The sequence below is a fragment of the Ipomoea nil genome, unplaced genomic scaffold (assembly GCF_001879475.1).
Source record: "Ipomoea nil cultivar Tokyo-kokei standard unplaced genomic scaffold, Asagao_1.1 scaffold3087, whole genome shotgun sequence".
Classification (NCBI taxonomy): Eukaryota; Viridiplantae; Streptophyta; class Magnoliopsida; order Solanales; family Convolvulaceae; genus Ipomoea; species Ipomoea nil.
This window is the reverse complement of record NW_017619515.1, coordinates 595,001-610,323: the sequence shown is the minus strand read 5'-3', so window position 1 is coordinate 610,323 and position 15,323 is coordinate 595,001. Positions and strand designations below refer to the sequence as shown.

Here is a 15,323-nt window from a genome sequence, read left to right as displayed (position 1 = left end):
ATCCTTTGCAATACATATACATATTTTTCCCATAAAGGGAAAAAAGAAAACATATAAATATCTAAATCATTTCATAGCAACAAGATTAATTAAAAAAAAAAAAAAAAACTTGAAACTGTACCGACAATTTGAATCTAAAAGCATTGGCTACGATTACACAGCAAAGGCTAATACATATGACAAATTTACAGTGTTGGAATCACAACCTTAAACAATGTGCCTCCAAAGAAGAAGTGGAAACACCATTGCATTTCAATTGAAAATGGGAATCACAACATACAGCTTTACAGCAGTGATATAATATTCCTCTACCTGTTCAACAAATGGGAATCAAGGGCCCGATTGCGTTTACTTCAATTATCTTTCATTCTCCGTTTTCAAATGGCAAAAATGTAGAAATACACACATTTACTATTCTCGTTACTCCATAAAAATTTGAAAGTTTCTCTAGTTAATAACCGTATCCTAATTGTTCACCCACCCTTTGGTTAAGTGACCGTACTCCAAGATTGATTTCCAAACGGAGAATGAGAATTTCATGCAGAAACCAACATTTTCCAGAGTGTAAGAGTTTCGTTGGTGATCAACCTCCAAAAAATAAGGGCTCGGTTCCTCCTACAAGGTAAATTCTGATAATTCAAATGCGAGATTGTAAGCACCTGATTTCAGAGTCATCTCAGTCATGCGGTGCCAACAAAAGGTGACTCGCTTTGAAAGTTCTCGACTTTGTGTATAAATATCTGTGGTAGCTCTTCCCTGTCATGAGCAGAGTACAGGTTTTTAGTTATTTAAACATTTCTAGTATAGGAGAAAAAGGAACACCTATTTAGACAGCTTGAGTGAGATTCAATATTGCTAAACGATTTATTCTCAACATCAAGGTTTATAAAGTGTCTTGTCCATTTAGCACCAGATTCTAGGCTAATTAAATATTGGAATAAGGATAAAAATAAGTCATCGAGCTACATGCGAAACTACAATTGGACCATCCAACTCAAAAAAACTGCAATTGGATCATCCAACTCAAAAAAAAACTGCAATTAGATCATCCAACTCAAAAACAAAATTGCAATTCAAGATGAAAGTGGGGATGGGGGGTTGGGTTTTTGTTTTTTTTTCTTTTTATAATTATTAATTGTTTTATTTAAAATTATTACAATGAATTTAAAATTTTAATTTTTAATAAAATAACCACCAGTACACCACATCAGCAAAGACCGAATAAACAAGTCATTTTAGGTTAAATTGCATGATTTTGTATTATCAAGGGATCCAAATGCAGTTTTTTTGGAGTTGGAGTAGTTCGAATGCCTATTTGACCCTTAATCCTTAAATATTTATAGCATACAAGGATTACAAGGAATGAAACACTAGTTTAGGCAGATGAAGTGTGGTTCAATGCTAAAACCATCATATTCAACCTCCAGGTTTATAATATGGATTGTCCATTGACCACCATATGAAAAAGAATAATGAATTAAACAAGTCATTTTTGCAGACAACATTTGCAAATAATACTTGAGAGCGTTAATGTGTCTAACCTTTCGCCAGCTTCTTGGTAAGTGTAACTCGATGCAACAGCTAAAAGGAATCCATCATGGTTGTATGACAAAGAAGCAATACTATTTGGATACCTTGAAAACTGAAAACAAGGGGGGAAAATAAATCCGTACAAAATCATTCAGGATCATAAGTTATGTCAAACAAAATGTAGAACCACGTGTAAAGGTGTATGATAACGAATAGAAATAACAGAATCCAATTGGAAAGGAAGCTTAACATATCATGAGAGGCACACAATTCTATTGTAATCAAATAGAGTACCTCAAACAGTCGCTTCTTGTAGCAAGCATCCCACATAATTACGTAGCCCTCATTATCACCCGTTACAAATGAACCACTATTTCTGAAAGAACAAAAATGGCACAATCAATTTAATTTCTGTTGTTCAGAAACAAGAAGTTGATGATACAAAATACTTACAATGGACTAAACGCAATGTCATTCACTGACTCCACACGATTTCTTCCGTCTGTTCCCTTTGGATGGCATCGGAAAGCATATCTGAAAAACAGAAATAAATAAATTCAGAAGAAGAGTTTTGCAACCTGAGACGATTTTAAACCCAACAAATAAAAATAAAAAAGTTGCACAAAGTAAATTGGTTTGTTTAATGAACTCATACTAACCCCTTATCCAAATTGGATTCACAGATATACTCCAAAGCAACCCGTCCATCGACTGATCCAACCACAAACCCTGCATAAATGGACTACTCAACTTAAAAGTTGACAAAAAGAACAATCACATTCAGTAGGTTAAAGATTAACTAAAATTGACTTGAAATTTCCTATAACAGTCAACCGTATGCAAAAAATATATATATACAAGTTGAAAGGGCATTGGCTTATATTGTGCCAAATTTGTCTCCTGCTACAAAGAAATATGCACATAATAAACTGAAAGCCAAACCAATGCGCAATACTTATCAATAAAACAGGGGTAAGTTGCACATAACTAGCATGACTACCCAACCAACTCCCCCACTCATAGTCTACGTTGGTAACACAATTGATGACCTATCTGTCCATATTGTATTAGAATGTTGTCATAATACCTTCATAATGAAGAATAGGGCGGACACATTTTACTCGGATATCTTTCTTGTGAACCGATTTTCTAAGAGAACGGAAGTCATAAATGATTACAGAGGAATCAATAGCAACCATCAAATTGAAGCCGGAGAGTGACATAGACTTTGGCTCTGATGTTAGATTGTTCAAGTGTCCAACGGAGTTAGCTGATTGTGCATCCCAAAAGATTATATTCTTATCCCAACCAGCAGTAATCAATTGACCTACACAAAGCAAGGAAGAAGTTTACCAAAGTAAGATAAGACAATCAAACAAAGAAAAAATCCAAAGAGCAAGCATAATGAAATATCGTAGCTCTAGCCACTGTACCTAAAATAAAATCACTTAACACATAAAAAGATTGGTGGTACAAAAATTGAAACATCCCAGTACTGGGAATTTTATTTGCAATAACGGCTTACATGTCTCAGGAGAATACTCAACAAAAGTTGCCATATCATCATGATTCCCTATTGTTGATTTATGTCCCGAATGCATATCATACCTAGCAATTTTCCAATACAAAATGTCACATTTCCATCACTCAATGCAATCATACAAGCAAATTTGAAGATGCAAGAAAGGAGGCTTCTTATACAATTCAGAAAACCCAACTAGTCACTCATTAGAGGCTCATTACTACCAGCAGATAAAACAGAGCAACCGAGCTCAACAAATTGAGAATATTTTAAGAGAAAGGAAAAAGATTTGAGATAACTCGAGTGACAAACCTGTGAATAGAACCATCAGAAGCAGCACTAAAAGCCACGGAATCATTTTCAAGACAGCAATCAAGAAGTGCAGCTTCCCCTTGCGATTCCAACCTCAGCTTTGAGCTTTCAACATCGTACAACCGAAGACTCTACAAGCATTAGAACCACAAAATTTGTAAGCGCCAACATTCACAGATGCACACAAATATTCAACAATATACTGCATATTACTTACAGTATTCATGAAGAAATTCTACAGGCATTAGAACCACGAAAATTGTAAGCAAAACAGAAATGCAGCATTCACATGGGAACACAAATATTCTACAATACACTGCAATTACTAGCACTATCCCATGAAGAAACTCTACAAGCTTTAGAACTACAGAAATGCAGCATTCACGGTGTGCACACACATTCAAAAACACTGCATATTCCTTACATTGTCCATGAAGAAATGAGAAGATTGTTGGAACGCGGAGCAAATCGGACCCTCGAAATGGCGTCTCAGAGCGGGTTTTCGAGACTCAAAGGAGTCGCATCCATAGCTGCTCAGAACTCCAAGCGAGCTTGCTGAATTGAGTCTAAGCCCTAAAATTTAGGTGGAGGGAAAACACGGGGAATTCAGAAATCATTTAAATTTAATTTAAACCCCTTGTTTTTAAAATAGTACACCTGAAAGCCTTGATGTCAATAAAAGGTTTTCTTTTTCCCTCAATTGAAAATTCCACAATTTTTTTTTTTTATTACAAGGGAAAGAAATATTCACATTTACAAATACTTTAACGTGATTCGAACCCAACACCTCCCATGTAGAAAGCAACTTGATACCAATTGAAAATTTCACAATTAATAATTAAAAAATAAGTTAATTACTAAAATGGTCACTTGACTATAGTGAAATTACCAATTTGGTCCTTGACTATTTTTTTTAACCAATTAAGTCCCTCAACTTTAAAAAATTTAACCAATTTGGTCCTCCGTTAGTTTGACCGTTAGTCAACGATTAACTTTGGACCAAATTGGTAATTTTGCTATAGTCAAGGGACCATTTTGGTAATTAACTTTAGGGGTGGACAATTCGATTTAATTTTCTCGAATCGAACCGTACCGAACCAAACCGAAGTAATATACCAAACAACCGAACGATATTGAATTCTTATATTAGACTTTGGATATGGACTATGTAAACATCATAACACATAATATAAGAACTTTTGATAACAAACCATAAAGAAATCAAATAAAACATTTACAAGAGATACCCGTGAAAATATGAGCTGAACGACAGAGCAAGCAGTAAGGGACTTGGATTTACTTTTTATTTATTTATTTATTTATTTATTTATTTATTATTATTATTATTATTATTATTATTATTATTATTATTATTATTATTATATTTTAAAAGAAATCAAATTGTATTCGGTTCAGTTAAATTTTTTACCGAACAATTCAGATTGGATCGGATTTTTTATCGAACTGTTCGGTATACAAGAATTCAATATCGTTCGGTTGTTCGGTATATTACTTCGGTTCGGTTCGGTACAGTTCGATTCGAGAAAACTAAACCGAATTGCCACCGCTAAAGTTAATTACCAAAATGGTCTCTTGACTATAGAGAAATTATCAATTTGGTCCCAAGTTAACCGTTGACTAACGGTCAAACTAACGGAGGACCAAATTGGTTAAAAATTTTAAAGTTGAGGGACTTAATTGGTTAAAAAAACAGTCAATGACCAAATTAGTAATTTCACTATAGTCAAGGGACCATTTTGGTAATTAACTCTTAAAAAATCAAATGAATAACAAATAATTCCACAATTAATAAATAAAAATTCTCCTTTCAAAATAAGTAATTAAAAATTGTAATGTGCAATACTATAAAATTCCAAATCAAAAATAAATAGGTAATCAAAATGTTTTAAAAATAATTATTTAAATTTTTTTTTAAACATCGGAGATGAAGAAACCTTCTTCGTCTCCGGCCATGGAGACGAAGAAAGTTTGTTTTTTTTTTTAAATAATTACTTCTAAATAATTATTTTAAAAAATTAAAAGTTAAGGGACCGATTTGAGAAAATATCATAGTATGAGAGGACCATTTCAGGAATTAACTCTTTCAAGACACGAGCCAGAAAATGTTATAATGGGAGGGAGTAGTGTCCTCGGAAAAATTGTCCCATCATGGGGTTGAAAAGGTTCGCCACTTTCTTTGAAGAATTGTCTCAAAGTGTGACTTAATTGAATTAATATTATCATGCAATACACGAATACTAATGCAATACATAAAGAGTTAATTCGGATGACACTAGCAAACCTGGCAAATTATTGTATGGATCATAGTCCACATAATGTTATGTAGACCATAACAAAAAGTACATTTTTAATATACTAAATGTACATTATTTTTATACTGAATGTACATTATATAATATAATGTACACTCAGAACAAAACTAATATATATCCCCTGTATACAATATACATTATTTTTGTACTGAATGTACATTATTTTCTAGTAGACAAAATATAGTCGACACAACTTGTGTGGACCATGGTCCGCACAATAATAATTGAGCAAACCTAACTCTCTTGGATGCGAGCCATAAATGTTTTGTCAATCTCAATTTTCATCTCAACCTCAACAGGAGATTCCAACACCTCATCAATCCAGTCGCATCTCCTTCTCGGTGCAAGTCTCACAAGCCTATTGAAAATTGATTGATATAAGATTAGACTAAGATTGATATAACTTAAAAGAGTTTGAGGTAATTAGTGAGCGTACTATTAATATAATGCTAAGGTTAAAAGGACAACGATAAGGTGAAAATAGTGCACCATGAAATTAAAACTAATCTCACAATGCTAGCTAGAGATACAAATATGAGATACCCAGTTGTCATATAAAATTAAATTAAAATAAAATAAAATGGATGTTCAAAATTAAATATTGTCAAGTTAGTTAATATTTGAAAATCAAATGTTAGAAATTCAAAACTATTGAAAAGTAAACAAAGTTCCAATCAATCCTTTTTCTTTCAAAAAGTTAAATCCCAAACCTAAAGGTCCCCACACCCTCAACCCTAAGAGTCTCCACACTCCGGTCCAATAGAGCATTTAAGATGATGTAAATCACAGTAACTCAATGACTCAGCAGACAAGACAAAATGTCAGTGCACACAAGAGATCTGCTCTGCCCACTTTGGTTCCAAGCAATCCTAACTATAGTAATGTCTTGATTGGCATACCATTCTTGTGAGGAAAGGCAGTATGGTACTAAAAGCAACACTTTTAAACACTGGTAGAAAAAAAAATATTATATATACAAACCTAATTAACTCATCCCACAAGATGGAAAACACAAGAATAGCAGTAGCCAGTTGCCATGCTGAAGGAAAATATGAAATGAAAATAAAAACTTGTGATTGACAAACAAGCATTCCTTCTTCCCGCCCAGATTGGCAATCATTGAGCTCTTCTAAATTCTACCCAGGAATGTAGAAATCAAACTTGACATCGACAGAACCAGAGTCTTCTCCAGTATCTTTGTACTCAACATTTGTGATTGTTCCGGTTGGATCATCCAATTGGTACTCTGATCGTACGCGCCGAACAGGGACCGTGACAGAGTAGATAGTCCCGAGGTCGGGGTCTGTGGAGACACTCAGCTGAACTTTATCCTGCGATTCTATCTCCACGAAATCGGAGAGGACACTCACAATGTTGCTGACTATCTTCTGCTTGGCCTCGTCGCTCACTGCACATCGATCGGAGAAGAGGATCATCTTCAACCGCTGTTTGGCAATGTTTGCATTGGAATTCCTTCTTGACAGCGATGGTGGGAACATTATCTTCCAAGCCAAGCTTAGGCGCTCGAAAAAGCTCATGTTGATAGCATTAAGAAGGAAGCTGTCGAACTCTTGGCCCATGAAATTCGAGGACAGCTTGTAATCCCCAAGGACCCCAATGGGCTTTTTGGCGTGACATTGCAAATTATGTCCATCAGGTGCTGCGCGTGACCCTCTAAACACAAGCTCGGAAGCATTAGAACCGCCATTAAGGAAGACACTAAAGTCTACCTGTATTGAAGCAGGAATCATATTTGTTAAAAGAAGGGTCAAGTACTAGAATTCTAGAACAACAATTCCGTAGTGGCAGCAGATATTTTTAGCCGATGCAGGCATGCAGTAGCAGACAGGTAAGTCAGAGAGGAATGGTATAATAGTACATACCGAACAAAGAACTACTGAAGTTGACTTTAAAGTGGTCACTAAATACATAGCCTGGATACACAGTTCCAGGCAAAGCATATACTAACTTAAATAATACTCCGTAATACATAAAGATATACTTAGCTAAATTATATAAATAGATCATCAAACAAAGGCAAGGCAAAAAACGTTTTTTTATAAATCTTGTCTCTGTGATTCTCTTATGACAATTACGATAAGGCAGAATTTGTGACTTTATCTGACCAATTTTGTTCTAATTAATCTTTAGCACACCAGTCAATATCCTACAAGTTAGGACACACTGCCAGCGGTGAACTGATAAACTTGGCTGGCATGATAAGGACACAGCATGCATGAATTAGTTAGTTGCGTGTGACCCTCTAAGCACAAGCTCGGAAGCATTACTGCATTAGGATTTAGAACCACCATTAAGGAAGACACCAAAGTCTCCCTGTGTTGAAGAAGGAAACGTATTTGTTAACACAAGGATAAAAGTAATAGAACCGCCATTCTGTAGTGCAAACACATATTTTTAGCTGATGCAGGCATGCAGCAGCAGACAGGTTAGACAGAAAAGAATGGTATAACAGATTAACAGTACATACAGAACAAAGAACTACAGAAGTTTACTTTAAAGTGGCCTCTCAATACATACCCTGGATACACAGACTCCATGATAGCAAATACTAACTTAAACAGCAAACCCAGCCAAGTTGGTTAGGTTCTTAGCTTGGTAACCACAAAGTTCCAAGTTTTACTCTAAGTGACAGCAGCCTACTAACCTTCTTCATTTGAAGGAGGTCAATCTAAGCTGGTTTACCTTCTTGTGGTCCTTTGTCGGCTAGAGTCATAAGACGGAGGCCGGATTTACCCCGTGCTCACTCTCGGTAGCCGTGGGTTTCCTCGTTACTCACAAAAAAAAAATTACTAACTTGAATAATACATAAAGATTTACTTAGCCAAAAGCAGACAAATAGATCATCAAAATATATAATGCTTTCTGAATCACATTGCACATATATACGCTAAAATCAACAGATAATCAATGATTCAATGCTAATCTAAGTCCAAGTTCCATTAAAGTAACTAAAATCTGCGCATTTTTACTTGTAATGATTTGAAGAAGAATTATGCAAGGAACATTTAGTTAAATGCACACACTACAATTCTACAAACAGATGCAAGTTACGAGTGATTAAGAACAAGAGTTCTTCATTTTCCGAAAGTATACTAAATCATTTCTTACAATTTCCCATTTTCCTACCATAACAGAACTGCAATATATGAATTTGAGCCGTTAAACCAGTGATTACTGGATTCACAGTGAAGAAATGTGAGAATCGCATAACCATAAATGAAAAAAAGCAAAAAAACAAAAAAACGCCGGAAGAACCTTGGAAGGGGAAGGATGATGCTTTGAGCTCCGAATTGAGTTGTTCGGATACCGACCCAGTGCAGCAGAGACCCGGAGATCTCCCGATATTGCCATTTCCTTTTGCTAATCCTATCTCTGAAGGATTTTGGTGGATAAATGAATTGCTAGGTCACACGTTTCGGGGACGACGAGTAGTTAGGGTTAGCTGGGGAGTGGGAAGCTTTCAGCCTCTCAGAGTCTCAGGTGTTTGCCAGTTGCCATCGTTACAATTTACAAGCTTCGACGGTCCATGGTCTAGCCCGCACTGTAGCTACCCCCTCAATGTTTTTGACGACGTCGTTTTCCTGGTCGATTATCAATTTAATGCATTTGGAAGGTCTAAAGTCCGGTTGGAACTATAATTTTTTTTTTTGAAAAATGAAAATTTTTAATGTTTGATTGAAACTTGAAAGTCATATAATTAATTTTTTTTTATTTAAAAAAAAAATTAAATTTTTTTGTTTGAATGAAAGTTAATTAAGTAATTGTATTTTTTATGTTTTATTCATCTCTTTTAAAAATGAACATATTATTTGTTATTTTAATATAAAATAATAATAAATGGTGATAATATTTAAGCAGTGGCATTCAAAAAATAATTTAAGCAGTGATTTTTTTTTTTTAAATGAACATATTATTTGTTACTCAAGTTCACAGTTATTTCTCTTACTCATTGAAATGAAGCGGTCATTAAGGCTGTGTTTGAAAACCCGAAAAATGATTTCTGATTTTTTTTTTTTTTGAATTTTTGGTGTTTGGCTACACTTGAAAAATCCAGTCAACGGAAAACATTTTCCGTTAACTGAGAAAAATGTGCTCAATTTGGCGGAAAATAACTTCCGCAAAATTTGGGCGGAAGTCATTTTCCGCCCATTGCTATTTTTTTTATTTTTTTTTAAGTTTCTGGCGGAACCCAGTTTTTTTTTTTTTAACATTTAAATTTTATTTTTTATTCTAAATAAAATAATTAAAAAATATATTTAATTATACCATTCTACTCATTTTTCAGAAAAATGAACCAAACGCACCAAAACAGTTTTTCAAATGCAACCAAACACTGTAAAAGAAAAATATTTTCTGAAAAAGGAAAATATTTTCTGAAAAATGACTCATTTTCCAGAAGTCATTTTCCTGTTTTCCAAACGGACACTAAGAGCGGAGCTACAAATTAAACAATAATGGCCGGCGGTCTAGAAATAATTTCCCAGAAGTCATTTTCCTACTTTTCAAACGGACCCTAAGAGCGGAGCTACAAATTAAACAATAATGGTGCGCGGAGTAGTAGTGAGTTGAGCTATCATCAACGATGGTTACCTCAACTTTCTTATGAAATTTTAAAATATATTTTTTCCTTTTATATATAAAAATAATAATTAAATTAATTATTTTTTAAAATATAATTTGACATTATGACATCATATTTAAGGGAAGCTTGAAAGTAATTTGTAAAAAATGTTATTTGCATACCTTTTGAGCTTTTAATGGTCAAATTGTACATTTTTTTTTTTTGTTTAATGGTTTAATTACACAATGTATAAAAATTCATTAGCCTATTTAATACTTTAAAAAAATATTACACATTTTATGTAAGATGATTGCTAAAATTTTAATTTACAAGAAAATTCACTGTCACGATTCAAAGTTACGAAGTCACCTGATATCCCCTAACAATACTAAGGGCACGTTTGAAAACTCGAAAAATGACTTCTGAAAAATGTTTTCAGAGTTCTTCGTGTTTGGATGCAACAGGAAAGTTCAGTCAATCGGGAAAAATGAAGCCATTTTAATGAAAAATTCGTGTTTGGATGCAACAGAAAAGTTCAGTCAATCGAGAAAAATGAAGCCATTTTAATAAAAAATGACTTCCGCCAAAATTTGAGAAAATTATTTTTTGCCAAAATATTTAAACATACAATTTTATTTATTTTTTCAAAAAATAAACTAAACATACCAAATTTTTCAAAATACAATTAAACCCACTAAATTTTTTTTTATAAAAAATAACTCATTTTTCAAAAAATATTTTCTTACTTGGGTTGCACTTCCTTGGTCTAATGACTATCCCAAATCTATATATATATAAAAGTAAAATCCTCCTAACAATTTTTCCCCCCAAAACTTTTGTAGTAAAACTTATTTGGTAAGTAAATGTCAAATCTTCTATATATATATAAAAGTAAAATCCTCCTAGCAGTTTTCCCCCCAAAACTTAGTGGCATTTTTGTAATATCAAATATTTAGACAAATATGGCATTTCAATAATATTAAAGATTTTACCTTTCTTGAGATCTCTTACCATTTTATAATTTCAATACTAAACCCTTTTGATCTCATCCATTGTGTATAAATACACCTTATATGACCATACACAACCCCAACTAAGGTTAATTATTTCATTAATTTTTGCTAATCATCCTGTGATCTTCCACAGTTGAGGTTGATACATGATTTGCACGGGTGAGGTTTTCATTATCTTAGTTTCTTTTATTTTTTCTTCTTTTTGGGTTTTGTTTTGTTTTGTTTTGTTTTGTTTTTTGTTTTTTTGTTTTTTGTTTTTGTTTTTGTTTGTTTGTTTTTTTTTTTTTTGTATTTTCTGATTTTTAAACAACAAAAGTGGTTCGTAAGAAAAAATGTTGATATATTCTTTTTTTTTTGGTCTATTTTTGTTGAGAAGATACGGATCTAGAAAGATTGATCGGGAAGCAATAGACTTCTAATCATCCTGTGATCTTCCACAGTTGAGGTTGATACGTGATTTGCATTGGTGAGGTTTTCATCATCTTAGTTTCTTTTATTTTTTCTTCTTTTTGGGTTTTGTTTTGTTTTTATTTTTTTGTATTTTATGGTTTTTAAACAACAAAAGTGGTTCATAAGAAAAAATGTTGATATTTTTTTTTGTTTGTTTGTCTTTTTTTGTGGAGAAGATACGGATCTAGAAAGATTGATCGGGAAGCAATAGAGTTCCTTGCTCATCAAGATGATAAAGTTTTGTGATTGATGGACGAATTATGTGTATATGTAAATAGGTATAGACTTACAGAGGGAAGCATACTAAGAATACAATAAAAACCAAAATGAAATTAAAAGCATTTTTTAGTTGTCAATATATCAAAGCGTTGGAATTTGTTTCAATTCAATTTCTCCGTTTTAAAGTGTACATTTTTTGTAATAAGAGAGTAGTTTGTCTCTCCCTTCAAGATGTTTTTCTTGCCATTTAATTTTTTTTTTTAAGGAAAAAAATGATTAAGTACTGTGGCTTTTTTTCAATAGAGTATTATTTTGATTTTATTCTTCATCTGACATTCCTTGATATAAAATCACTTTACTAATGTAAAATAATGTTATTGAGTTACCATGTTTGCTTCGATATGCTAAGCCATTTAAAATTTAATACGGAGTAAAATTTATAATTGTAATACTTCCGTAATAATATTGAATAAATATTAATCATATGTTTAGATTTAATAATATATTATATTAAAAGAATTATATATTAATTTAATATAGTGATGGTTAATACGGGTAAACCATATATAAGCAATATTGTACCTTAAGAATATTATACTTAATTATAAGAATTCTACCTAATAATTTTAGTATTAAATGTCATACAATAATTACCATAAACAATGTTTAATAATTGCCAAATTCTATTATGCAATAAAAATTACTATTATAAAATCTTTTGTAATATGGACACATTATTTTTAATTATTTCGATTTAATAATATTATATCTTATGTATAAAAATTCAAATAATACTTTTAGTACTATTGAATATTGATTGACTAACAATTATTTTAATTATTAAGGCAATGAATAGATATTTCGATTTAAAAAGTTTTCAAATATATGAATTATACATAGTAGCATGGAATCAATTAGTAAGACAATTATATTAGGTAATCTAATAAATAATTTACTTTTTAAATTATATCCCCTCTTTAATAAATTATACTTACCTTAATAATTAATTATTAATATTATTACATAATAATTATATATTGTTACCTTTTTTTGGTGTAATTATTATGGTAATTTATATACATATATATTTTTATACTTAATGTATAATATTATTGGCATGAAATAAATTATACTTACCTTAATATATAATTAATTTTTAATATAATTACCTTATTTTTATTAAAAGTAATTATTCTGATAATTTTTCTTTCATTATTTTGTGTGATTATTATGGTAACGTATTTAAATTTTGGAAGAGATTATTACAAATATTATAATTAATATAAGTAATATAATTAATGAAATTATTATGGTAATGGCCACAATATTTGGTAATTATAATTAATATAATTAAAAAAATTGAGAAATATAAGATTTCTTCCCTAGAAATATTTGTGACAATTTCATTAAATTACAATTAATAAAATATGAAATATAATTAAAGAAATGAAATTATTAAATTAACAAAACATGAATATTTCTAATCATACATACACTTATGCACTATAATAATCATGCAAAATTTAAATGCAACTTTTTAAATTTTTAAATGTAATTTTTAATTATAAATCTATCAATATAAATTATAGTTAATGAAATTATATTATAGAACTTTTCTATATACATATTAATAAAGATTATGTGTATATACAATGAATTATACAATCATATAAGGAAATGCGTCGGATTAGAGTTTAAATTTATTCATACAAAATTTAGAATTTACATTTTTTTTATAAAACTAATCAAATGTTTAGGGTAATAAGAATTTTAAAATCAGAATTATAAATTAAGTATTAGGGTAATAATTAATCTATATATATATATATTATATTGTTATTATTATTATTATTATTATTATTATTATTATTATTATTATATAAAAACAAAATCATCCTATTTCATTTCCCGCCCAAACTTTTGTAGTAAAGCTTATTTGGTAAGTAAATGTCAAATGGAAATTAAATAAAATCTATTAATTGGTAATATTGCATAATTGTTAACATTATGTATGGTATTATATTCTATAATATAATAATATAATTGATAATATTATTGTTCAAGTATAACAAAAATCCTATCTAATAATGTAATAATAATAAAATAAAATTAAAATTAAAATAATAACAATAACAATAACAATAACATAACAATAATAATAATAACAACAACAACAAATGTAATAATCCAAACAAAACTATATACAAAATAAATTTAAAATTAAAAAAAAAAAAATAGGAAGAAGACAAAGGTGGCTCCCCTTTGTAAATGATGTGGGATCATTTTGATTCCACATTGAAAATGTTTGGAAAGATGAGCTCTTAAACTCCTCTATATAAGAGGGGCATTTACAAACATATAATTGCTTGCCCATCAATATGGGCAAGTATTGAGAAGTCCAAAGATTTTTTTATTTTTATTTTTTTTTTATTTTAGTACTATTAACCTGACAAATTATATTGTGGATATGTGTCCACCTTGCAATGTAGACACATTTCAAAAATTGTTCATAATTATTAATATATAGTTCAAAAATTATGAACATATAGTTCTATAATTATGAACATAGTGTTGTGAACATAATTATGAACATATAGTTATGTAATTATGAATATAGAGATTCAATAATTGTGAATATGAAGTTAAAAATTATGCATATATATCTTTATAATTATGAACATATAGTTCAGTAATTATGAACATAGAGTTCTGTAATTATAAATATAGAGTTAAATACGTACTTATGAATATGAAGTTAAAAAATTATGAATATATAGTTTTATAATAATGAACATATAGTTTAGTAATTATAAACATAGAACTGTGTCCACCTTGCAAGGTGGACACGGTTCCAAAACATAATTATTCGATTAACCCTGTAACATGTAAACTTTCTCAACTTATTGAAGCCCTACGTATCAAAAGGCTCTTATTTAAGAAACCTTATCTTAATGGCTTCTTATTTTAGTTTTTTTTTTTAATTTTTTTTTTAATTTATTAGGGGGGTTTGAGAAAGATTAACCCAAAATGTATGAGTTGTTTTAGTTTTTAGCAGTTTGGAGCAAATTGCTAAGTTATTAAATAATATTTTTGGTGTTTTGATTAAATATAAAATGTTAAACAGACGAATTTGTTAAAATTTTGACGAATTTGCCAAATAATCAAATTACAACAACAACAACAACAACAACAACAACAACAACAACAATAATAATAATAATAATAATAATAATAATAATAATAATAATCCAAAAAAAAACTATATACAAAATAAAATTAAAATTAACCAAAAAAAAAAAAAGAAGACAAAGGCGAGCCACCGGCTCTCTTTGTAAATTATGTGGGATCATTTTGATCCCACA

General features: G+C 30.5%; 2 protein-coding genes across 2 annotated transcripts; both read right to left on the bottom strand.

Moving 5' to 3' along the window:
* Positions 1-399: 399 nt before the first annotated feature.
* On the bottom strand, positions 400-6,251 carry LOC109166093 (mitotic checkpoint protein BUB3.3-like). Its single transcript, XM_019314983.1, has 11 exons — positions 6,241-6,251; positions 5,937-6,055; positions 3,789-3,937; positions 3,365-3,495; positions 3,056-3,138; positions 2,618-2,857; positions 2,190-2,259; positions 1,984-2,064; positions 1,825-1,906; positions 1,542-1,642; positions 400-756 (listed from the first exon to the last, which is right to left on the bottom strand). The coding sequence occupies exons 1-11, from the start codon at positions 6,249-6,251 to the stop codon at positions 681-683; spliced, it is 1,143 nt and encodes a 380-aa protein (XP_019170528.1). The 3' UTR covers positions 400-680.
* Positions 6,252-6,556: 305 nt separating this feature from the next.
* On the bottom strand, positions 6,557-9,281 carry LOC109166071 (cell division topological specificity factor homolog, chloroplastic). The gene is made up of 2 exons (XM_019314960.1): positions 8,974-9,281; positions 6,557-7,427 (listed from the first exon to the last, which is right to left on the bottom strand). The coding sequence occupies exons 1-2, from the start codon at positions 9,067-9,069 to the stop codon at positions 6,834-6,836; spliced, it is 690 nt and encodes a 229-aa protein (XP_019170505.1). The 5' UTR covers positions 9,070-9,281; the 3' UTR covers positions 6,557-6,833.
* Positions 9,282-15,323: the final 6,042 nt, after the last annotated feature.

Bases quoted from the DNA above. Each gene is read 5' to 3' on its own strand.
- LOC109166093 (XM_019314983.1), bottom strand. The intron at 3,938-5,936 runs GTTAGGTTTGCT...CCTAAATTTTAG, and splicing joins TATGGCTCGCATCCAAGAGA to GGCTTAGACTCAATTCAGCA. The intron at 1,643-1,824 runs GTACTCTATTTG...CCTTGTTTTCAG, and splicing joins ACAAGAAGCGACTGTTTGAG to TTTTCAAGGTATCCAAATAG.
- LOC109166071 (XM_019314960.1), bottom strand. From the start codon at position 9,069: ATGGCAATATCGGGAGATCTCCGGGTCTCTGCTGCACTGGGTCGGTAT. The intron at 7,428-8,973 runs GTTCTTCCGGCG...GCTTCAATACAG, and splicing joins ATCATCCTTCCCCTTCCAAG to GTAGACTTTAGTGTCTTCCT.